Consider the following 27,085-nt stretch of genomic DNA (forward strand, 5'->3'; position numbering starts at 1 on the left):
AATTTAACTTACTCGCGCGTTTTCTTTCACTCATTCAATTGGACTACAATAGTTAATTAATGTAGTATAAGTGAAAAGTGAATGAGGGTAGGGGCTATTTCTAATACATCGGAGGTTTCTGAACACTTCTATGTGAATCCATGTAAATTCAAATGTAAAACCTGTGGTGACGTTCTCCACAGGTGTTGACGGCGATGACGTGAGAAATATGGAAATTCGTGTTTTTTTCCCCTGTAAGGACATTTTGCCCATATCCTACAGGTAATATTATTATGTTTTTATTCATTTTTATATAATGTTTTTTTGTTATTCTGCCATTTTCAGGGCCATTAAAGATAAAAACTTTGTGTGGAGACCATATCACATACTTTAAAAATATAATAATTATGCCGATAAAATATGCCTTATTTGCAATATAATGCTTTTTATTTTTGTCGTTTATAAATAGTGTTTCGTTTCGTTTTATTTTCATTAAGTTTTGATGTTTTTGAAAATACATAATGTAGCATTATTCAAATATTTTTGATTTATAAATATAAAGTTTAATATTGTGTTTTGTCAGTGGGGATGTATAATATGTTCCGATCACATCTTTGCAATGAATACTGGATTGGATAACAAAAGCCAGACAAGGGTTTGATGATGTGATATTTGTGCTATTTAATGGCAAACAGACACAATTGTGTATTTTCAAAATATTTAAAATAACAAAACTACAAAAACATCTATCAAATCAAACCAGCTGACGGAATTTGTACACATTATCAAAATAAATAGATGGACAAAACACTGTACAAACAAGAATGATTTAAAACAGCTACAATGCAAACACATTCAAAAAAAAATTTGGATAGGCCTACTAATATTGTGGACTAGTTGATATGACAAACTTAAAAAAAAACTGTTCTGCAATCACCCATTTTGAAATACCTGGTGAGATAATTATAATAATTCACACCACCCTGTTATATATAATATATACATATTATTTATAAGTAGAAATGCACTGATATATCGGACGATGGTTTAAAAACAGCCGATAGTCATGACCGATATATATCCTGTCAATCAAAAGAGAACAAGAAAATGCAATGAATTTGAGCTCTATGTATAGGAAATGAAAAGAAACACACTGAAAAAAATGATTCATTGAATTTAATCAATTTTTTTAAGGTAAGTGGTTGCAATCAATTTATTTAAGCTACATTTAAACAAAAGTTTTATATTTGATTTTACGTTACTAATCTTTTTGTTTGAATGTAGCTTGAGTGGATTGATTGCAGCCACTTACTTTAGGAAGATTGATTAAATTCAATGAATAATTTTTTTCAGTGCATCACTAATTTAATGTTCAAAATTAATGGTCATTGTATGAATGAATAACATTCAGAAAATGTTATCTTTAGAATTTGAATCCAAGTCGATATAACCACCAAACTATCAACATTAGCTGATATCAGTCTGAGTGATAGGCTTTCGGCATCGGTGGAAAAATTTAATATCGGTACATCTCTAATAAAAAGGTATTATTAGTTGATTATAGCCATTTGGTAAGGCCAAAATTATTACTATATATTCAGTCAGTGATCAATAACAAGAGATGGTTACTAACTTACAGTACAGGTAAGTCAGGAACATAAAAAACTACACTCCCAAACAAAGGCTAATCTGAGCAATACTGTATAAAGACTATATTAGGGCTGTTTTTAAGTGAAAACACTTCACTATAAGGGGGTGTGCACACCAAACTTTTACACCGGCGTATGTTTTTAATTGTTTCCAATGGATGCGCAGCGTTATTCAAAAAGCTAGCAGCAGGCGGGGTTTTTTTGCGCTGAAAGCCTGCGATTCAACGGTTGAAAAGATTTAACTTTGGGTGAAAAGCTCAACTCGTCAATGTCAGTTCTCACACCGCCGTCCAATCACAGTGGAGGAGGGGCAGGACCAATATAACAACAACCAACCGGCACACCGTTTAACAACTGATAAACAAAGCAGAAGTATCACAGCAACCAAAGTGCTCAGCTGAAGAAAGCTGGCAGTCGGCTGAAAAAAGCAGGCATTCGAGCGTCCGCCGGGCGTAAAAAAGCTTTGGTGTGCACGGCCCATTAGGTTGTATTTGTTAAAGGGATCATGGCATGAAAATCTGACTTTTTCCATGTTTAAGTGCTATGATTGGGTCCCCAGTGCTTCTATCAACCTAAAAATGTGAAAAAGATCAACCCAGTAACTTAGTTTTGGTTAACCATTCTCTACAAGCACATGAAAAAATAGGTAATTGAAATTTTGCTCTCCTTATGATGTCAGAAGGAGCTCTTATTATAATAATACCACCCCTTAATCTGCACTATCCAACCACAGCACTGCCATTTAGTGCAGAGAAAAGCACAATTGAGTTTTAATTGCAACAAACCACCATCATTGTGATCAGTGTTTGAATTTCATCAGCTCATTTGCATTTTAAAGGACACGCCCAAAACGGCACATTTTTGCAAACAAAGTGTCTGCAAAGTGGCAATTTTAACATGCTATAATCAATTATTTATATGGTATTTTGAGCTAAAACTTCACTTTTTGTGCTCTGGGGACACCAAAGATTTATTTGACATCTTAAAAAAGTCTTGTGCCATGGCCCCTTTAATATTAGGGCATAAGCTGACATAAACTACAACCAAATAATATTTAACTACATAATTTATTCATCTTAGTTTTTGTTAATTTTAGGATTAAATAACATATTTTTCAAATTAAAAATTGCAAAATCAACTTTAGCTAACAAAGTAGTTTATGCCAATGAACAACATAAACAATAATATTGGCATTAACTAACATTAATAAAGCTTAATTATAACTGAAAAACTATATTGCTCATTGTTAGTTCATGTTAGCTAATACTGTTAACAAATACATCCTTATTGTAAACTGTTACTGTTCGACTTAAAGACCCAAATTCATCCAGCCCAGCGCCAACAGTAGGAGAGAGACCAGGCTGAGAGATGAAGCACCCAGAGCGGCTTTACCTGAAAAAATACAAAACGATGGTGAGCCGTAAGAATTAACGCCTCATTTTTATGGAAATTTATGGAAAGAGAAAGAAGCAAGTTTTGACTTTCAAGTGAAATGAAGAACTCACCTTGCACTCGTATCTGTGAAATGGGTCCATCGCCTCCCTCACAGCGAGCTCGGATCTCAATGACATAATCTCCGGTCAGTGGCATGGGGAAGTCTATGTAGTGTCTGCCCGTTGTGTAAAGCTTTCCATATCGCTCGCCTTCCTTACGAAACAAAATCTGAGCAGAACCAATACAGAGTCGAATTATTTTTCAATGCATTTCACTATTAAAAAGTTGATGTTTTTTATAAAGCAACAACATCTACAAAAACTTACCTTGTAACCCTCCACATAAGACTCATTCCAGTAGTTATAGATGTGATCCCAATACAGATAAAGCCATTGGCGTGTAAAGCTGACATATTTATACACTCTCAAACGACGACTTGGAGGTGGAGAGATTATACACGCATATAAATCAACTTACACATAGCCTCCAAAAACTTTAAATCTGGAGTCATCTGTACAGTAAAAGTCTTACGTGGTCTCCTGGTGAACATCTCACAGTGCTCGCTGGGTGGCCCAAGCCCGGCTCCATTGAACGCTCGTACTTCGATAAGGTAGTGAGAGTCGGGCCGCATGTTCTCCAGCCGTGTTTGGTTAACCGTTCTGTGAACCAGGACTCGACAGGCAGCCGCTTCGTTGTCATCGTATTTTCTCCAATAACGAATCTGAATGGAAGAAGAAGAGAACTAAGAACTAATATCTTTAATTCTTATCAGTAAGAGACTAGTAATAGTGAATGACAATTATGGTAACCTGGTATCCATCAACCCAGTTCGGTGGTGCCTGGTAGATCGGTAGCCACCAGACCAGAGCTTCTGTGGAGGTCACTTGCCGGGCGTACACATCTAATGGAGCTTCAGTTGGTGCTGATGAAGATATTTTGAGGGGGAAACATTTAAATAAATTTAAATAAAAAACAAACCAGCAGAAATAAGAGTTAGCGCTCACCAAGCCTTGGGGAGTAAACCACTGAGATGAGGCTTGAAGGTCCTTCACCTTTGTTATTAAATGTGCTCACTTTCACCTGGATCTCACTGTCTGGTGTCATGCTCTCTTTGTAGACATACCGTCTGGTCTCCGGATCCTCCACCGTCGACCATTTCCACTCGTAATCCTCGTGCTGCTTGAACGCCACGACATAGCCAAATTTTTTACCGAAGAAGAACTGAGGTTTTACAGGCTGCAATGAAACATTAGACATTAGTTACTACTGAAGCTTCATACAAATGTTAACTAAATAATATATACAGTAAAACAGAGACACTTACAGTCCAGGTAACAATGAGCTCTCCACTTATTCCTACTTGACCAATGACGTCCAAAGGAGACACAGTTGGCCCTAAGACAAATACGAATTAGTTTGGCAAGATAAGAAATAAATGTTTTTAAACTTGTTTTAAAAGCATGCATCAGGTTAATTTCAATGCACAGTGTATTTATGTTAATTTTAGGGCTGGATAACGATTAATCGCGATTAATCGTTTGTAGAATAAAAGTTTTGGTTTACATCATATATGTGTAATAATTATGTATAAATAAATAAATAGACATGCTTGTAGATATTTAAGAGGTATTTACATGTGTATATACATTTTTATATTTATATATAATTTATATAAATGAAGAGTTTCGTTGCAAAATGAGATAAATCCATTTTTTAACATTTTTGTCAAAACATGTTTATTATTATGTTATCATGTTCTTATTGGTGCTACTTAGCTGGATTTTTTAAGTTATGAAGGTTTATATCAAAACAAACCAACTGCAGTTGAATTGATATTAATTGGAATGCACAACCAAAAACCAAAATTTCGGAACAATTAAAAAAACTGAGTTATCTCGTTTTGCAATGAAACTCTTCAAATATTTATTCTATAAATATATTTTTTTCTTAAAATTATACATGTGTGTGTTTTATATACATAATTACTATACACAGTACACATACATAATGTAAACAAAAACTTTTATTCTGCTAACAATTAATCGCGATTAATCGTTATGCAGCCCTAGTTAATTTTATGCAATAAAAAATTACATGTACACCATTTTTATGCATGTGTGTGTTTTATATACATAATTATTATACACAGTACACATACATATATACATATATAATGTTACATATATAATGTAAACAAAAACTTTTATTCTACTAACAATTAATCGTAATTAATCATTAGCCCTAGTTAATTTTATGCAATAAAAAATTACATGTACACCATTTTTATGAAAGTTAAGACTGAATGGACCTGAAAATGTCAAATGGTGTAACCGTCAATTGTGCTAAAGAATGAGAAATATAAAACATTTTATCCCCCTTGATGGCATGTAAGCGTAATCATAAAAATCATTTAAAAATATTTTAACAGTTTTACTCAATGTAAATTTAAATGCATTTTTGTAATAATTTGTCCTGACATATGCTAAAACAGCTCTGTTTTCTAAATAATTGTGACAAATGTATGTAAAAAAAATCATAATACACTAAACTAGATGATTATATTTTATTCCACAATATATTAATATATTTATATTTTAATTAAAAAAAATACTAGTTACACCAACTGACATAGACCAGTTACACCACATTGACATTTTTGCAATTATCACCCAAATATTCTTTCAAAGTTAAATAAAACCAGAAATTTCAGACTTGGTCCTCAAAAAAGAGAATGTATGCAAGTAATCTGCAAATTTATTTTGAAATTTTAACCCTTTTACATTTAATTTATCCATACGGACACAAAATAATTAACGTCACGTCGTCACGTCATTGACCCATTTATGTGCCTTACAGGCTTCCATACTTAGGCTAATCTTACGTTGTCAGAAAAATTACCCCTAGTTGTCACTGGGGCGGTACCCTTTCAAAAAGTACACCTTTGCACTGAAATAGTCCATAACTCAGATACATATTGGTTCCCAAGAGTGCATATTACCTCAAAATTGGTACCAAAAATATGGTACATATTAGGACATTTGTAAAGGGTACTGCCCCTGAGACAGCTTGAGACCATTTTCTGGCACATTTTGTACTTTTTAGCCATTAATTCTATGCAAAATAGCAATATTCTGACCCTTTTAAGTTGTATAAAATTACTGAATTGTAAAACAAATCTCACTTGCATCCCACGTCTTGATTTTAATGGAGGGACGACTGCCTTCCCCGGCTCCAAATTCGTTGATAGCATACACACGGAATTCATACTGCATCCAGGGGTAAAGATCAAGGACAGTGGCCGACTCCGCAGACCCATTCAGAAACACAGGAGCTGGAAAAAGTAGAATATTTGTTCGGTTAAAATGAGATTTAGGATAGAAATGCATTAAATGTTTGGCAACCGAAAATAGAAAAAATTCCCCGACACTTCTAAATGCTTCCATACTGTCAGATTGTTTGCTGGGTTTTTAAAGCATGTGCGCCTCTATGTATTTAAGAAAGCATTCATATGTTGTATGGCATTGTTATAAAGATTTCTACAGTAGTTATTTGGCTATGCTTTAAATGTGTTGTTTGTCTCCCTCTAATGGACATCCATTAAAACATAAAACATCCAATTTGTAAAGTGCACCTATTTCATTGCTAAAAAACAATGTTATTTTGTGTATTTGGTGTAATACAATGGTAATACGTGGTTTATGGTTCAAAAAACACATTGTTTTTTCACATACCGTACATTTTTGTAGCTGGGTCAGTGACAAAAAACGGTTTGGCAAGATGAGAAATTCAAAAATCTTTTTAAAAAAACGTTTTAAAAGCATGCATCAGGTTTATTTCAATGCACATAGTGTATTTATGTTAATTTTATGCAATAAAAAAATTACATGCATTGCACCATTTTTATGAAAGTTAAGACTGAATGGACCTAAATGTCAAATGGTGTAACCAATTGCGCTAAAGAATGAGAAATATTAAATATTTTATCTACCTATATGTAAGCATAAAAAAATCTTTTAAAAATTATTTTAAAATATCATTTTATTAGTTATTTCTAAATGTAAATTTGTATGCGTTGTTCTAATATTTTTCGTGACATATGCTGAAAACTACGAGATGGAGCAAAAATTAAATAAAGTTTAGTTTCATGTGCTCATGTGAAACTTTCATGTGCTCACGCAAAACTTTCATGTGCAGAATTTTTTTTTAAAGTTTAGTTTTGCGTGCTCACACGAAGCTATCACGCGAGCATGTGAAACTATCGTGTGCTCACGTGAAGCTATCTCGCGCGCACGTGAAAGCGAAAGTTTCACGTGAGCACGCGATAGTTTCACGTGAGCGCGCGATAGTTTCACGTGAGCGCACGATAGTTTCACGTGAGCGCACGATAGTTTCACGTGAGCACGCAAAATTAAACTTTAAATTTTAAACCATAAATTAAATTAAAATAAATTATAAATTAATAAATTAATTAATAAATTAAACCATAAATTAAAATTCTCCGCATTTGCCTACAATCTGTGTGTTTGTTGTAGTCCAAGATTACCAAGAGATTTACGTTGGAGACGATAACTCGCGTCATCGCTTACTTTGGGATTTGTACCTTTTGCATATCGTCATATACCTTATACACAACAAAGGAAATGTAAAATCATGAATCGAAGAATAAATGCTCTTTACTGCATTGTAGTAAAGATTTCTACAGTAATTTGGCAATGCTTAAAATATGTTTTTGTCTCCCTCTGGTGGACTCACTTGTAGATGCGGTTTTCCAGTCCTCGGGGTCCAGCGCGTAGAAATCTCGTGTTTGTACAACATGTTGTATGAGAGGACTGCCATGGTCGGATCCCAGACACCAACGCAGCTTAACCGACGTGTCTCCGATCTGTTCCACACGGACGCCACCCGGCTGCCCAGGCAAACCTGAATCAACAACATACAACACGGTGTAATGCTTAATATTGGCATGCAGCTCCACCAAGTTCCATACTTGTAAAGCAAGGTTTAAAATAAATAACTTATTTGCACACTTTTATCTGAAGTGACTTACAGTGCATGCTATTTCATATTATATATAGTAAGTGTTTTGCCTGTGACTCAAACCTATAACCTAATGCAATGCTTTACCAACAAGAAATAAGGACGCAGACAGCTCAAATCACAAATGACCGACCTTTGACGAAAACATCAGCTTCTGCAGTGGCGTTGTCCACTATAGTCTGGGCTGTGCAGATATAATGTCCTGCATGTTTCACCTGAATGTTCTTGATCAGGAGATCTCCGCTGGACTCGTGACCCTTGAGTTGCTCGTAATGATCCCAGTCCGTGTAGAAGTTGATGACGTATGAGTCGACGGTCCAGATGAAGGTGATGTCCAGACTGGGGTCGTATGATGCAGAACAGTGGAGAATGATATTGTCACCTACAACCGCCTCAGAGTCTGATGGAGCTACTGTGATTTTGGTGGCCTCTGAGACAAAATGTCGAATCAAACTTTGATGCTCATAATTAAATTGAGACTTTAGCCTGGATTTCATAGATATAGTGTAAATAGTGTAGGCTGTCTACCGACGATAGTGAGGGTCCCCGTGCTGTTGGATTTGCCCCGGTCATTCTCAGCAAAGCATGTGTACGAGCCCGCATCACTTTTCGATACGTTCAGAATCTCTAGACTCCCATCATCCCAAATTAACATCCTGCAGAATAAGGAAACGACAATATGTATCTCTCAGCAAAGACACATTTGTGTGAACTGTTTCTTAAAACTACAATATAGTTCATATCTTACCCTGTCTAAAATGATGTTTTGCTATGTGCTAACATGGGAGTGATTATATAATTCCAAGGACATCATTATTTTTTCTCCTTTTTTCAAATGGTTATATTTTTTATTATATTAATAATTTGGTACACACTCACTGACATAGATCACTAAATGAAGAGTTTGGTTCCAAAACGCAATAAACGCCATTTTTGAAAAAAATGAGTTACTGCCAGAATCAGTATTATATCAGGTCAGTATTAAAAAGTAAATTCTTAATTTTACGCAAAATCCAGTATACGCCATGTTATTCTGTCATCTTTTCTCCCTTTTTTCCCAAAATGCAATAAACGCCACTCCCCCTTTTCTACAGAATGCAATAAATCCACTCCACAGATTACAGCGCACAATTCCACGCAATGTAAACAAACAATGGCGGCACGTTGAGTACACAGAATCCTAGTTTTCCTCATCTACTTTTTACTTCATGATCAACAAACAAACAAAAACAAAATAATACTTTAATAGCATCGATAAACCTGTGGTGGTTTTCTGTGACGGGAAAGAAACGTAAGCCATCAGCATCTAATAATTTACGCAAGAGGCACTCGGAGACGGGTGCTTATTGTTTGCCCGGGCCGACAGCATCAAGTTTCTCATGCTAACACATTGACCCCAGGAGATCTTATGAAAAACTTTTCATAATTTTACTCAAAGTCAACGAAAATCGAGCAGGACCAAAACATTTTACAGCTGATCGTTGTGAAAAACGTTAAGCGACGAGGTCAAGTATAACCGCAGCAATGACAGTGTTCTTAATATGACAAAGTAAGTGTTTTGATTAATGACATTAATGTTTATATTTTGAATTAGTGTGTACAACTAGTCAACTAAATGAATATAACATGGCAAAGATGAATGCACATTTATATATGCGATTGATTTAGATTTATAGCATTTTGAATAAAAACTTGCCATGGATTTATTGCATTTTGTGGAAAAAATAATCCGTTTTTATAATAAATCTTTGAAAATCAAGTTATGGATTTAAATTTTTATGTTTTTATAACCTAAAGATGCTATGTGAAAGTTTCTAACAGAAAATAGTGGTTTTCATTTCTTCAGATAGAAAACACGTTTTTACCAAAATTTGTCAAAATGGATTTATTCCGTTTGGAACCAAACTCTTCAAATGTTATAGGCCATAAAAATGTAATGTTTTCAGTAAAAATTGTCTTGTATAGCTAAAATTAGCTGCGTTTCCATCACCCTTCAAATTGCACTTGATGTTGCAAATTGAAAATACACCCAATGGAAACACGTGAATTTGCACAAATTCCCATATATCGGCAAAAGGTTTTTACGCACACATAAGTTGTTGTTCAGGCAGTTCAGAAAAAGTGCATTTTGCAAAACTGCAATAAAATCCGTTTTGTTTTTTTTTGCATTTTAAGGTAACCTGACCCAGACATCAGACGACTCAGGGGCGGATCCGCACCAGAGCTGGGCAGAAGTCAGCAGCTCCCACACGAATTCACTGCGGATCTGAGATATCTGCTGTCTGGGGATGAACGCAAGTTTTTGGATAACACTCCTACATCTCCTTTGATTTAAAATAATGTACTGTTACCTCCAAGAAACATCTATACGTTGCCGCTCCCAAATATAAGGGGCTTTTCTTGGCATTAATGTTTGGATAATACTCCTATCTCTAATTCAATTAAAAACAATGGAGAGTGCGTGAATGTGATAGTAAACCTACCAACATCCGTCGATGTGATGTTTGGAATGACTATGAGAGGAAAAACTATGTTTTAGTCACATATCATCGGTTAATGGAAATGCCGTCATTTCACAAAAGTTTTTTATTTCGAAAATATTGCATAAGTTTTGCACAAATCTTTAATGGAAACGCAGCTACTGACTAATTTAGAAAATCATGATTTTCAGCTCCACAAGACAATTTTTACATAAAATATTGTATTGTTATGGCCTGTAGCTACATCATGTGATCCATGACCAAATTATTAAAATAATAAAAAAATTGAAAAGGCAGAAAAAAAATCAATGACTTTGGACACCAAAGGTACCTGCAATTCTATAATCATCCCCATATCTAGCCTAAAAACATTTTGAGGTGAGAATGAATTACTGAATAACCTTGAAGAGTTGGTTAGCAGTTCTGAACCTCGCTTCCAGATGAATCTGGGTTTAGGAGCGGCGCGGGGTTTACACTCGATCACCACACGTCCGTTTTCGGCCCCTAGCAGAACCTTTTTCACTGGATTGTATATGAATGTTGGCGCACAGGCTGTGAAGAAAGCGGTAAAAACAATTATACTCAACAGAACATACATTTCCATAACAACCCCTATTAAATAGATTTTCACTTAAAGGGCACCTAGTGTGCAAAATCCACTTTTTGGACATAAATGTGTGTTGGCAGTGTCTGAACACAACCACCATACCATGAAAAAAACGTTTTAATCCTCATTAAACCAAAGCAGACTCATCTTGTTAATGTGACGTCACAAAAACAAAGCCCCGCCCACGGCCACTGAATGACTGGTTAATTTACCCAAAAGCTTTCCAAATGTGTTTGTTAACACAAGATCCTATTGTCTCAGGCTGAATTCACAGGAATCAGATCAATTTTTAACCAGAAGCACTCGCTGTCTTTTTTTTGTAAGGGATTGAGGGCTGTAGCTCATTTGCATTTAAAGGTACAGCGCGTTTTTGCTCCCACCCAAATAAGGGGATTTTGGACATGCTAAAATTTATGATCCGTGGGGTATTTTGAGCTGAGAATTCACAGACACATTTTAGGCACACCTGAGACTTAAAATGGGCATAATATGTGCTCTTTAAAAGGCATTTCCTAACTATGCAGCCTCCATATTTCATTTTATGTGTAAGATACTACTATATGTTGGCAACCGTTAATGATGTACTACTAAATCAAATCAATTCAATACAACAATAAAGAAGCATTCGAAACTCACAGACGACTCGTAGTTCTGCGTTGGCGTAGATGGTCCCCCAGTCATTCTCTGCGATACACTGATACATGCCCGAATCCTCAAATGTAAGACTGGAAAATTTAAGCTCCCCTTTGCCGTACTGATGATCAAACAAAACAAAGCACAACATTGTTAGGATTTCATTTCTGATGTTTATACTGTATATTATTGTATCTCAACTTAATGTTCTCTGTTTTTGCACTACAAATAAGTAGAGTAGCTATTAACCGAGTAGCCATCCTTCAACCAACGTATCCATGGTAACGGCTTCCCCACGGCGACACATCTCATAGTGAGTTCGCTGCCAACATCCCTCTCTGTGTCATTGATGTGCTCCGCCCATTCTGGTGCACCTGAAGAGAGATCACATTACCAAGTGAATTGAATACGAATTAATCAAAATTCAGATCGTTACGATTCGCTCGTCTTGTTTTTTGATATTTTAAAAATATAACAACCATATGTGTTATTTACATCTTTTAAAGCAATCTGTAACTTTTGCATCTCTATATCTGTTTGAAACTTAAACTTAAGCTGGCATTTCTCACAAAATCCCTGACAATTCAAAATTTTAACTATTACTATAAGTGTACCGTTTTGAATAGTGATAATGTATGAAAACAAAATTTTGTGCACTTTGTCGTTTTTGTTTATTATTAAAGGTGCTGTGTGTAGATTTTTTCGCCACCTTGCAGTGAGATTGCGAATTGCAACCTACGTCCACAACTCACTCCTCCCTTTCAAAACACACAAAGACGCTACAATACCCGCCACAGGACGACAAAATGGCGACTTCCATGTAAGGGGACCGGTGTATTTACACACTGCACCTTTAACCAACAAAAAATGTTTTTAACTTTGAAACTGGATTACCTTCTACATAAAGCCACTGGCGATACCAATCCATCCCTTTTACATTTAGGGTCTCGCACTCATAGCTGCCTTCATCTTCATACTGCACATTTATTAAGTGCAGTAAAGCTCCATTCATGCTGACCTCATAATTCGGAGGAAGATCGGCGTCTAATTTCCTCCAGCGGATGTGCGGGAGCGGACTGAAAGGCAAACACTGAGTTTATATGATCAGGTTGAAGCAAGAACTAAGTTAATCTACTGCTATTGTGCAAACAACCACCTTAAAGAGACAGTTCACGCCCCCCCAAAAAAAATTCAGTCACAGTTTATTATCAATTTACGTTATTTTAAAGTGAGCTATTCCTTTAAGATTCTGTACATCTGTGGGGACACTGTGTTTACTACCAAAAGTACCAAAGTAATACTATGATATTTAAGATATTTTAACTTAAAATTACTTTGTAACTTGGTATGAGAGGCTGTGCTGTATAGTGGACTATAAGTCACGGCTGACGGCAGTGTTCGTATTGAGGGGAGGGGCTGGGGTGGTCCCGGACCTCCTACTTGAATAAGCATTCAGCACAAAAATATAAATTAGGGGGTCCCCTGCTTTTATTAAAATTGAAATAATACATGCGCTGCCACAAAGCGATACTGTCAATTATTTGTGCTAATCCTAATTAAGATTTCTGTCTGAAATAAATGTAGACTCTCAAGTGCGCCTCATACTGTTTTCTGGAGGAATTGACAGATTGTTAGATTTAGGATTGGCGCTTTTAAAAAATGATTCTCAAACTAATTTGAGGGGTAAAAATGTTTAGGGTTATTTGGGGTTTCTTTGATTAAAACGTTGATCCAGGACCAACAAAAATTGTTGATCCAGGATGATCACATCTTAGTTTATGAAATCACAACGACCCATTAAACTCTTTTCCCGCCATTGACAATTTATCTCTTCAATTAAGAGAAAACATTTGCATAAAAAATTTGTTTCTAAAAATTTTTTATGTTAATCTACAATACTAAGTATGAAAGTATGAAAAAACTGAAGCCAAAACGTTATTTACTAATTTTAAACTTTGTGTACGTTTTGATAATCGTTCTGAATCTGATCTCTAACAAAATCCCTTCACAAAAATACAATTATTTCAGCTTTTTGCTAAAAAAAATTATTTTTAAAGAAAAATATCCATATTTAAGAGTTTATAAACAGAGAAAAAATATAAAACGCTTTTTTCCTGTTTTGTTTGTTTGTTTAAAAGCAGACGGTCTGTTCTTTAATTTGATATATTGCGGTCACTTATCATGACTTTTTTGCAATACAGCACTGCCTTCCGTACCTTATTTCTTTTATAAAACAGTTACCACACAATACAAAAATATGTATATCAATGCAATTTTTATAAGGTAAAATCACAAAGTCTTCCTTCCGCTGAAAAAAATAGTCCCTGACAGATTGTGAACAGCAACAGAATGTTTCACATGTTAGGTGCAGCGGTCATAGCTGTGTTTTATTGTAAATAAACCACAGCTATTGACCAATCAGAATTACTGGAACTAACCATTTTATAATTTTACCATCAACTTGATTACTTGATTACTGTAGTTTCACAGTTCAGCTTGTTTTTACTGGGAAATCTGCTTTTATGACTCACTTTCCAAGAGCGAAGCACTCCAGAGTGATGTTCTGATGCACCAAAGCATACGTCTTGGGAAATTTAACACGAATATCTGCAGGATATCTCTTTACCTCCTCTGTGTAAAGGCAGAAAGGAACAGATACAGTACAGTAGGTATTTATTTTCTTTTTAAAGCGAAAGTTCACCCAAAAATGAAAATTTTGTCATTATTTTCTCATCCTCATGTTGTTTCAAACTTGTATGAATTTCTGATGAACACAAAAGAAGATATTTTGAGAAATGATGGTAAGCGCACAGCTGATGGAATTCAATGGGTACCATAACTGTGTGTTTACCATCATTTATCAAAATATCTTCTTTTCATTTTTGGGTGAACTATCCCTTTAAAACATAAATTGGACTTAATAAAGCAGTTACATGCATAATGCATTTGTATGGCAGGATGTAGAGTCACTCTGTTTTTTTAAAACAATACAATGTGAACACGCTCACTTTCTATTTGTGGAATCAGAGGTATGGGCATGCTGAAAACACTTTTGCCGATGGTGGGGCTTGACACGAAACAAGAGTAATTCCCAACATCAGAGGCCTCGACTTTAGCGATGTACAGATTCCCAGTGGACTGGGACACGAATCGTCTTTGATCCGGGTTGATGAAGTTGGGAAAGTCGTTGTAGATCCAGCGAAACAGCACCTCGTCTAAGTGTGAAAAACAAAACAATTAACAGAACAAAACATTTCACTCATTTCCCGCCAGCTTTTTTTTCTAAGTTGCCCACCAGCATTATTTGTGATTTTCACAAAAGTTTCACAAAACGCCTTCCAGGAACATTTTCTTCTATAAATATATAAACATACAAAAATATCAAATGACATAACAGACCCTCTTCCTTTAAACAAACAATAAACAAAACAGGAAAAAACTTGCATCCTCTCAAATATGGGTGGGTTTCTTCAAAAATACCAGATTTTGAAAAAAAAGTTGAAATAATTGAATTTTTGTATATGAAGTCTATTAAAGTTTAGATTCAGAAAAATTATAAAAACATACATGGAGTTTAAAATTAATTTTAGTTTTAATAAAATGGGTAAGAAAAAAATCCATCTAGTGGATAATAGGGGAATTACAGATTACCATAAAAACTCGTCAGGAAAGCGTCATTGGCAGGGTAATGTTTTCTCTCAATAACTTGTCAATGACGGGGAAAGAGTTAATATAGCGAGTAACTTAGTACAGTAGTTGACCAGGGCCGGGTTTCCCGAAAGCATCGTAAGGCTAAATAGATCGTAAAAACGATCGTACGAATCATCTTAGAATTACGGGTCATTTCCCAAAAGCTTCGTACATTAAGTAGCACTTGAAAATCATCGTAGATCTTGGAGTGGTCTGGAGTAATCGTTAATTCATAAGTGCATCGTAAAACAACAGAGTTACAAGGTCACCTGCAGGACAACCAGCAAATTGCACTCCTGCAATGAAGATAACGTAATGTTTTAAATGTATATTTATTTATTGGGTTCTTCATTGTTTAAATTACTTTAATATAATATATTTAAAATTCAAATGAGAATTTAAATGACTAAACATAAATGAAGGAAAACGTATTTGGTACAATTTTGGTAAAAGTTGGTACTATCAAATTGATAAATGGTTCCTACCAATTGCTGCTATAATTCATCTGGCTACAGTAAAAAAATTTTGGTAACACTTTATTTTACGACCCGCAAAGTACCGCGTAATTAAACCGAATTTACAGCGTACCTATTTGTAACAACAGAGTACCTCTACAGTACATACTTGTAGGTATAAGGGAACAATATTTTAAGTTTGGGGTAATAAGGGGGTAAGAATATATGGAAAATTATTCTCTAAGTATTTCATAACTACAGGGTACCTATTGTAATATTACGTGGTATGTATGACTTCCGTCTATGGGTAATATGGTCTATGTTTAATATGTTTTTTTTTTTCATATTTGCTGATGAAGTGTATTGTATAGCCTACAGTTGATGTCTACAAGCCACGTCGGCAAATAAAATATAACAGCACAATAAAAATAATAGCAACTTGTACCTCTTTGATCTGTATATGTATACAGAAGTTACCAAGTAACTCTTATATTTGCGGGCTGTAAATTAAAGTGAAGAAAGTTTTTAAAACCTCTTAAAGAAATTTCACCTCAGGATCGCGTTCCAGCAAACCTCCTGCAGACGGCCGCGGGCTCTACACCTGCACAGTAGCCTACGCATGTAGTCGTCTTTTGCTTTAGCGGGAGCTGATATCTGCTGTTGTTTCATTCTGGTTTGCCATTGCATAATTATATTTGGCTAAAATAATTGTCTTTACACATGTTGCAAAGTTTTATTCTACCAATGATAACACCTATTAAAAATAAACAAATAGCGTGCTGCTTTGTGGTCATTATTGTGTCATTTGAAATAAAAGTAAATAAATTGCAAAGCGCCCGCAAATGTAAGAGTTTCCTGGTAAATAGGGAATAAGTTGCTATCTTTATTGTACTTACCTTAAAGAAAAGATAACCACTTTAAATCAGCTGGACTTTTGTTTTTAAAAGCAAGTAATAGGCTTCTAAAATAAAAGCGATGTGCTGTTATATTTATTTGCCGATGTGGCTCGTAGACATCGACTGTATACAACATTCAGTAGTCAATATTAAAAATTCACAATAAAATCATTAAAATAAAACATAATTTCCCCATAGACTTGATAAAGTCATACATACCATGTAATATAATAATAGGTACTCTGTAGTTATAAAATACTTAGAGTATAAATAATTTATAATTCTTCATATTCTTACCCCCTTATTACCCCAAACTTAAAATATTATTCCCTTATACCTACAAGTACGTACTGTAGAGGTACCCTGTTGTTACAAATAGGTACGCTGTAAATTCGGTTTAATTACGCGGTACTTTGCGGGTCGTAAAATAAAGTGTTACCAAAATTTTTTTTGAAGGGTATGGCATCTGATTAAAGAAACCAAACAAATATTTACGGTACAATGCAATAATCCATAATAATAAATAAACATAGATAATAAACAACAAATAATAATAATAATCTAAACTATAATATAAAATGCAGAAGGCATTTTGCAGTGGGACGAGTCCTAACTAAATACGGAAAAGAATATTTCATTATGAACAATTTTAAAACATTTAAAAAGAAACTGAACAATAATGAAAAATATAGTAAAAAAATATTAGTGCATATCGGCTAAAGATCATTAGCCGAAACAAGCTTCTGATAAAAATTCGAGTCATTCTATTGGTGACATTTCAGCACTTGACAAACGGAAAGCGACTCGTAAGTAAACTCAGCTGCGAGCGAACGTTATACGTGCATCTTTGGGAAACACGCGTAAATGAACAACAAATGTTCCTTAAGTAGCTCGTAGAATGCGCTCTTAAGTGCTAAGTTCAATCGTTATCGGGAAACCCAGCCCAGATCTTACCTGGATATCGAGATGGAGGAGAACACAGTAGCACCGCCCCCTGCCCCTCCTTAACATTCACTGGGTCTCTTTCATCTGTGGGAAACTGATTCAGGTCTGCAGACAGATGAAGGTGTCTTAACGCAACTTTAACAGCATGCAAACTTCTAAGTATAAATTATTGACGTCACATACATCCAAACTTGACGATAGCCTCTTTGCTGATAACCACTCCATACACATTCCTGGCCACACATACGTATTTCCCAGCATGTTTTCCTTTGTCTGGGTTGGTGATCAGCAGGTTTCCACCCACCAGGCTAAAGTGTTCATCAGGCTGCTCCATCAGTTTAATTTCCCAGTTGTTTAACCACCATCTGTGACCAACAAGTGTCTATTTACATTTTTATAAACAAGCTTATCAATCATACAGGCAACTAGTGTTGATATCTATAAAAACTTCCAAAAAATTAGGTACAGACTTGGTATCAGTATGTACTAATATGAACTCTTTATGCAGGTTTTGAAAGGATACCACCCCAGACAGTGTTATTTAGTATCTTACAGGTACTGGTACCAAATGGACATATCTGTACCTAAATATTACTTAGTTATTTGGAGGGTAAGGTGACAGCTTTTTTGGCCATTTTTCATATACATCGTGTGTATAGACACAGGCAGACATAATAGACAGAGGTGAGGATGTAAAGAGATCATAAAGATGGATTACTTTATAATGGCTGGTGGGTTGGCTCGCACCCTACAGTTCATGGATATTTTGTTCTCTGGCGAATCCTCCGCGTACACTGTGTCCAGCGGTTCCTCCTCAAATATGGGACCAAAGCCTGTGGCCTCCTCTGAAGGACATGACAATGAGGAAGCGTTATATTCCAATCTACAAAAAACTTATCAACTAACAGCAATGCACAAATGGTATGTAGTTTAGTATTGTAAAAAACAATGCATCTGTCTGTCTACTAAAATATAAGATGATTGAAACTTACTGTCGAAGATTCGGGGTTCAAAGATCCTGGGCTTAATCGCAGCTGAAATTGGTAGAAAATAGGTCTGTGAACATTTTGATTTAATTTAAAAAAATTTATTTAACATCCTTTAAAGGGGACATATCATGAAAATCTGACTTTTTCCATGTGTAAGTGTTAAATTGGGTCCCCACACTGAAAAAAATGATTTTTAAGAAAAAAAAATCTTAGTATTTTGTCTTGTTTTCAGTTAAAAATATCTCAAAATTCTTAAATTAAGAAAACAACCCAATAAAATAAGTCTAGTTTTTAGACCAAAAATATAAAATTTAAGTGATTTTGTGCATAAAACAAGCAAAAAAAAAATTTGCCAATGGGGTAGTAAATGTTTCTTGAATTTTTCTTGAATTTAGTGTTTAAGAAAAAAGTTCAAGATTTTTTACTTAGCCCATTTAAGAATTTTTAGTTATTTTTTACGGAAAACAAGACAAAAATAATACGATTTTTTTTCTTGAAAATCTTTTTTTGCAGTGCAGTGCTTCTATTAACCTAGAAAATGTAAAAAAAGATCAACCCAGTAACTTAGTTTCGGTAAACCATTCTCTGCAAGCCTGTGAAAAATAGCTCATTGAAATGAGCCTCCCCTTGTGATGTCAGAATGGGCATAATCTGCACTATCCAACCACGGCATTGCCATTAAGTGCAGAGAACGGCTCATTTGTATGTTTAAAGGACACACCCAAGCACCCACACACCTACAAAGTGTCAATTTTAATATGTTATAATAAATTATCTATATGGTATTTTGAGCTAGAGCTTTACATACGTACTCTGTGGACACTAAAGATTTATTAGACATCTTAAAAAAGTCTTGTGAATGTCCCCTTTAAATAGCATACTTGTTAATTCACACCTTAATAAAAGTTCGATATTAAATGTGTTCTCAGTTTGTGACACCACAGAAAATGTGTTATTAACCACCCAGCCAAATTTGATTGATTAAAAAAACGCCAAATACATAAAATAACTTATCAAAATCTTGGAAAAACAGGCAGGATTCTGTACTCTTAAATGCCGGGGGCGTGTCCACTGTCAGAGTGTCTGCGCTTAAACCACGCCCAGCTGAGTTTGACTTTATGCAGCACCGGAAGAACCGACAGGTGGATGACGTCAAGGTACCACGAGAGCGATTTGCGAAATCGTACAGAGGAAGTCTAATTTTGAATCGCTCTTGCCGTACCTTGTTTTCATCCGCCTGTCGGTTCTTGCGGCGCCGCATAAGCCTGCCATCTCTTTTGACTTTCAAATACAGCTGCAACCTAAATGGATGCTCGTGATTGTGTTAGGGGCGGGGCCATGCTCTGTGGCTCCAGTGTGTCATCGAGCCACCATTTTAGCCCCGCCCAAATAATCTTTTATTTAACTGTGTAAATCCACAATTCACATAATTCACAAGGTGTTTGTCAATGTCAAGGATACTTCCTTGACAGGACTGGTCCTTCCAAGTAACTTCTAGGCGAGGCTCCTCTTCAGCTTTCGGAGAACACGTTAATGGAACAGGCTAGCAAGTGCACGTCAGTGAAAACGTGTGCTTTCGCCGCTGCGCGCATAGGACTGTGGGTGATTTCAGAGCGCGAAGGCTACACATATGCATCCTTTCCTGTATATGGGATATTTTTTGAACGAAGGACTCAGTCCTTGGTTGAAATTCCGAGATATTGGAACAGTCCTTCGACGGATGTCGATAACGTAGCACGTAGCATTCTCAAAATTCTGGCTTCCGACATTGAGAAACACCTATAGTATTTGTAACGTGTTTCAGCATTACATTTATAATGTGTTTAGAAACAATTCTCTGAAATGACTTTACTCATTTACAGATAATATACTGTGGATTAACACGTATGCTAAGCTAATTTATATAATATAGCATTATTTTACATAGTTCTTTCTTTTATATTGTTTGTATATTCTTATAAATCATTGTTTTTTGTGATTATGAATATGCATATTTGTATGTTTTGTATGCAGGTTTTTTATCAATTACTAGTGCTGGGTCATCGATTCAAATGTTCCAGATCGATTCGATTTCAGTTTTCAGTTTACGATTTTCAATTCAGAGATTTTTTTGTCGCCTTTTATACTCGATTCTCGATTCAACTTAATGAATATAGATTATATTATATTATATTATATTAGGATATATAAGAATATAGACTGACTGAATGAATGAATGACAGGCTTGCCTCTCGCTTCTTGGTAACATTGCGCAAGGCAACAAAGAGGGTGACATCTAGTAGAGAAGACTAGTTATTAGATTAACGTTAATCTAACATTCAATGTTTGCGAAAATAAATATGGGGAAAAAACGATTCGTGGCCTTTAAGAGTCGATTTGGAATCGACCACGTAAAAAAACGATAATTTGAAAATTACAATATACCATATATATATATATATATATATATATGTGTGTGTATATTATGTATATAATATATACATAAAGGATGACTTATAGATAAGTTTTCCTCACCAGCTGATAAAAACAGGGAGGACAGGACACACAAAAGCATGGCTGCGTTCACCATCTTGATGATTCTGCCCTATAAAACAGAGACAGAAATAAAGAGAGTTAGTATCCCAGCAAGCAGTTTTGCATTTAAAGACGTCTAATAGCGTCCAATCACAACAGACAAATGGCTAAAAATCTACAGCATCTCTCTCTTAAACACACATATGTACATCACTGCAAATCTGCATGCATCCACTAAATAAAGAAATGCATTAAAGAAAAAAGACAAAAGTAACATGCAGTCATGCACAGTTGCTATTGCACCGCACTTGTGTCAGCAGCATCACAGCATGCGTGAGAATGCAGTTTTACAGTCCGGCTCACAGCATCCTTGACTTTACTGACGTATGCAGCTTCTCTTATCTGCTACCATTGCAGTTTATACAATAACCTTACTGGTGGTGAGAAAGGAACACCACAGTTATTATGAATCTCAAAAACCATACCTGCACTTCTGATCTATCCTGTCTGGGCATGTGTTTGTCCGTGTGTGTGGTGTGTTTCTTACTATCTAAATGTCCATCTATTCTTGTGCAGCACATGAGGTTATGCGGTCAGCTTCTATATACATGCATGGTATTTTCATCAATCTGATCTCTACAGTAATCTTACTGCATCATCTCATGTGCGGTCTGCTCTGGACACTTGGATTTAGGTCACTGCTCGCTGTATAAGCTCATGCAAAGGGAATGGTGATAAAATTTTGGCCATTAACTCGTAAAACGACATATTTTAATGAATTTAAATAATACAGGAATATGGATCAAAAATGGATGAATTGCCCATTTCACACAAAAACAATGCAGAGGCAATTCCACAAAAGTGTGAACATGACAAACTGGCCATACTGAAAAAAAACAATAACAAAAGCATCACAGAAACATTAATGAATTTAAGGGTTATAATACGAATTGTACTAGTTTTAATGGAGACTACAATAGTCTCTAATGGTGGGTTCTGTTGGTGTGATGGTCTGGTGGATGGGACATCATTTAATTTCACTGGAATTATGCCGTATTTACGTGCTATTGGAAATGAGATAATTCCCACTTCTAAAGTCGTGATTACGAGCTTGTTATGTTCAGAGGTTTTGTTGATGGAAGGAAGGGAGGACGCCAGGTAGGCGGAAATGGGAAATGTTATTTGAACACAATTATGTACTACTTTAACGACAAGACAAAGCAATCAAAGCTGTTGTGAATAAAAACTATTAAAGCATACCTGCCACATCAGAAATCCTTCTCCCATTCACCAAATTTGAATAAGGCCCACAATGGCCCTGTCCCAAATGGCACACTCTGGACCTCCTCAGAGTCCACACTTTGATGACATCATGTAGTGCAGACCTAAGGGACCCTTGACACGAGTCTAAGAGGGTGCACCGGAGTTGTATTTTGGGACTCGAGCGTCACGTCGGAAATAGGAAGAAAAGTTGCCTATCAGTGTGAACTCCTCCCATCCGTCGTCTGATTGGTCTGATTGCTCTTTCGCAAGGACTTCTGGGTTGGTAAAGTGCACGAAGCCTGCTACAGTGCGGGCTTTGCTGAAGACTGCATCAAGGGTGCAAAGGGGGCGCTGAGCACACTTCAGAGCATAAAAATGACAAATGGGACACCCATATGGACTCGTAGACTAAGCAAGCACGCGCAATTTGAGGCCACGAGACTGAAAGTCCACATGAAGTGTGCCATTTTGGGACAGGGCCAATATCGGCAATTTGGGCATCAAAATGATGTCGCCAATACGGCAAAAAATATATTTCTCTGGACAAAAATATATTTTAAATATAAGCTAAATACATTTTTTTAGAAAGTAATGCTCAACTGAATATATTTTTGAATTTGGAAATATATTTAGTTTTAACCCTCATCAACATATTTCAAAATGTATTTCAAGGGCAAGCAAATACATTTCTAACCGTTTTATGTTTACAGGTTCGTAACAAAAACTAAGTTTTTATTTCATTGCAATGTGAATACATTTCCTTGGATTTAAATATATGAAGAGATAAATATATATTTTTATGCTTTAAAATGTATTAATTTTTAAAAATAAAAAAAATGGCCAAAAAATATATGGATGAAAAATATATTTTGTAAACATTCCAAAATATATTTCAGAAAATATATTTTTTGCTATTTTTTGTATATTATTTTTAAATATATTTATTTAAAAATATATTTTTTGCCACGTGCTTTCGTAAATGTGATCACTCCCACTTATAATGTTGTAATTACGAACTTGTGTTGAGGTGATTTGTTGTCGAAAAGAAGGACGCCAGGTTTATACTTGCGCGTGTCTTGCAAAATGTTTTTAAACTGAAATTTGGGTATTAAAATTATTTCCGAATGTCCAGATGTAAACACGATATCAATCAGATAGCGTTCATGTGCAATTTTTTACTTGGGGAAACTCGTATTTACGATAATTCCGATATAAGGCAGCATATGACCCCAAACACATAAAATAAATGTATTTTGTAATGAATTCTTTTAATGTTAAACATCTGTGGTATTTGTTATAGAAACCTTTATAATTTAGTATTGCTTTTTATGTACAAAATTGACAAAATGACGCAAGTCTAATGATCTGCGTCACTGGTGCCAACAAATCCTCTAGCGCCGCCTTACGACAACATACGTCATTACAATCTCTGTCAACTTCTGTCCCGTTTCAACTTCATACAAGTAAATATTACATCACATCCACTCGAGTTTAAGCCTGCTGCACTCCTTTACAAATGCATCCGTGTGTGGTTTACACAGACTGGTTTAATTTAAAGGGTAAACTGTGACCGGACAGCAGTAAGCTACAGACATCCACCCTAATCTTCTGCATTGCGGTATTGCTGAACTGCGCTCGTGCGGACTTTTGCTTACATGATAAACGCTTGAGCTTCATATACTCATCGGGATCATGCGAGGCGTTACACGGCATCATTTCAGCACCAAACTCACCCGACGAATGTGATAAAACCGGCAAAGGTTCCTCCCTAAATCCCACACACCTGGATCAGCATCGTCCCGCAGTCCAGCACGGAGACAGACGGCAGGGTAACAGACTGCTATTGGATGAGAGTGACGCTGCGCATGCCAGGATGCTACTGGACGGAGTGATGCGGGTCTGTGCCCATCAGCTGTAGCGGATTTGATCGAGTCAAGGTAATTTTAAGACAGGAATCGAAAATGATTTTTAAATTGGTTGACAATGAGGTTGCACCCTTCCAAGCCACGAACGGCTTATCCACACACATCTGTTCAAATCCAGATTAAATACTTAGACTGGCAGGCTAGGGGGAGGGAGAGTTTTTTGTTAGAACAACATCTATTTGTAAACAGGGCGGCTACAAGTTAGTTGAGGTCTGAAGATTTGACTTGAGAAATGGCATAACCCATACGGCAAAAAAATACATTTCTCTGGCCAAAAATATATTTTAAATATTTGCTAAATACATTTAGTAGAAAAGTGCTCAATTGAATATATTTTTGAATTTGGAAATATATTTAGTTTTAACCTTAATATATCAACATATATTTTTAAAATGTATTGCAAATACATTTCTAATTTTACATCTCATATGGCAAAAATGTATCCTTTGATAAAATATATTTGAAATATATGCCAAATAAGTGAATTTTCTAATTATTTTATTTTTGAAGTAAAAAATATATTTAATTTTAACCATTTTAATACTGTTTACATGTTCGTAAAAAAGTTTTTTTCCATTTTCTTCCAACGTGAATATATTTTCTTGGATTGAAATATATTTAAAGCTTTAAAATGTATTTATTTAAAAAATATATTTCATATAATTTTTGGTAAACATATTCTAAAATATATTTCAGCAAATACATTTTTTGGATTTTTTTTTTGTTTATTTTTAAAAATATATTTAAAAATATATATTTGTTTTGCCCTATGGGAATTGATTTTATTTTTTAGGACTTTTTGGGAATCAAAATCTGATTGGATATAGAGGCTGAATTATGGACCAATGAATGCACAGCATTTTGACTAATTTTACATCTCATATGGCAAAAATGTATCCTTTGCTAAAATATATTTGAAATACATGCCAAATAAGTGAATTTTCTAATTATTTTATTTTTGAAGTAAAAAATACGTTCGTAAAAAACATGTTCGTAAAAAAGTTTTTTTTTCTTCATTTTCTTCCGATGTGAATATTTTCTTGGATTGAAATATATATATTTTTAAAGCTTTAAAATTTATTTATTTTTAAAATATATATCAAATAATATTTGGTTAACATATTCCAAAATATATTTCAGCAAATATATTTCTGGGATTTTTTTTTTTTTTTTTGCTTAGCTGGCAGTAAATATTAATACACATAACACAAATTTAAAAGTAATTATTTGATGAATATATCTTTCAAAAACTGAACAGTCTCTGAAAATAAAATGCAATCAAAATAGGCCTTAAATAGAGGCCAATTCTACTAAGGTCATATTACTGTACCAAAGTCTGTAGTGGCTTCCCTAAATTTGGAATTGCTGTTTTGAAAATGTATGTTTTACCTGGCAGTTCATACTGCTTATCAAAGTTTTGCAGCATTTCTTTAAATGCTGTTTTTTCCACTGTATTAAATGGCAACGGCTTTCGCGTTACACTGTCAGTTAAGGAGCGCCATCTGATTTGGTCAGGTCTATACAGGCGCTGCAGCTCCCCCTTGTGTTTTTTAAAGAGCTGTGCAATCATTGTAGTGATCTTAAAGTATCGCAATGAGTTCAAACTATTGCGATTAGACGATTATTTAATCATTGACAGCCCTATATAACGTTGAGGCCTTTAAAAATAATTTAACTTGTTGGGCCAGAAAAAATTGTCAAAATATGTACCACAGCTGTCACTGAGGCCTATTTATAAAGTACACATTTGCACCTAAAGAGTTCATATTAGTAATGGTACATGTTGGGAACTTTTAAAGGGTACTGCCCCAGAGACAGCTGGGAGACATATTTTGACAATTTTTTCTGGCCTTACAAGTTAAATTATTTTTAAAGGCTTTAACGTTATAAAGTATGCTATTTTAAAATGCATAGGTTTTTATAATATATATGCACCATGCCCTCCTCTTATGGAGAGTAAGCCATTACCCATTCATTTGGTCCATAATTCAGCCTCAGATCTTGATTCCTAAAAAATAAAATCAATTCCCATATGGCAAAACAAATATATTTTTTCAAAATATGCAAAAAATTGCCAAAAATATACTTGCTGAAATATATTTTGGAATGTTTACCAAAAATGTATTTTTCTTCAATATTTTTTGCCATTTTTTGTATATTATGAAAAATATTTAAAAAATAAATACGTTTTAAAGCGTTAAAAATATATATTTCAATCCAAGAAAATAAATTCATGTCGGAAAAAAATTGAAAAAACATTTTTACGAACATGTAAACAGTATTACAATGGCTAAAATTAAATATATTTTTTACTTCAAAAATATACTTTAGAAAATTAACTTATATTAAATGTATTTATATAATTTATTATAATCATTTCCATATGGCAAAACAAATATGTTTTTTTAAAATATGGAAAAAATTGCCAAAAATATATTTGCTGAAATATATTTTGGAATGTTTACCAAAAATGTATTTTTCTTCAATATTTTTTGCCATTTTTTGTATATTATGAAATTTAAAAAAAAAAATACATTTTAAAGCGTTAAAAATATATATTTCAATCCAAGAAAATAAATTCATGTCGGA

General features: G+C 34.7%; 1 protein-coding gene and 1 long non-coding RNA gene across 3 annotated transcripts; one reads left to right on the forward strand and one right to left on the reverse strand.

Annotated features, from left to right (window-relative positions):
• Positions 1–82: 82 nt before the first annotated feature.
• On the forward strand, positions 83–10,393 carry LOC129432807 (uncharacterized). Of its 2 annotated transcripts, XR_012370054.1 has the most exons (3): positions 83–261; positions 7,821–8,007; positions 10,275–10,393. It is a non-coding gene; the product is annotated as an uncharacterized lncRNA (long non-coding RNA). The 2 variants fall into 2 exon arrangements; XR_008640294.2 differs by lacking the exon at positions 10,275–10,393 and having other exon boundaries at positions 7,821–8,086.
• cntn1b (contactin 1b) lies at positions 2,678–24,605 on the reverse strand. The gene is made up of 23 exons (XM_073868723.1): positions 24,305–24,605; positions 21,309–21,378; positions 18,798–18,839; positions 18,524–18,650; positions 17,989–18,170; positions 17,815–17,910; positions 14,828–15,034; positions 14,351–14,450; positions 12,714–12,895; positions 12,069–12,193; positions 11,823–11,940; positions 10,981–11,131; positions 8,628–8,755; positions 8,233–8,529; positions 7,815–7,982; positions 6,244–6,393; positions 4,387–4,457; positions 4,067–4,298; positions 3,872–3,984; positions 3,594–3,783; positions 3,389–3,504; positions 3,134–3,290; positions 2,678–3,020 (listed from the first exon to the last, which is right to left on the reverse strand). The coding sequence occupies exons 2-23, from the start codon at positions 21,361–21,363 to the stop codon at positions 2,938–2,940; spliced, it is 3,090 nt and encodes a 1,029-aa protein (XP_073724824.1). The 5' UTR covers positions 21,364–21,378; positions 24,305–24,605; the 3' UTR covers positions 2,678–2,937.
• Between the last annotated feature and the right edge of the window lie 2,480 nt (positions 24,606–27,085).

Source organism: Misgurnus anguillicaudatus, chromosome 1 (assembly GCF_027580225.2).
Source record: "Misgurnus anguillicaudatus chromosome 1, ASM2758022v2, whole genome shotgun sequence".
Taxonomy (NCBI): domain Eukaryota; kingdom Metazoa; phylum Chordata; class Actinopteri; order Cypriniformes; family Cobitidae; genus Misgurnus; species Misgurnus anguillicaudatus.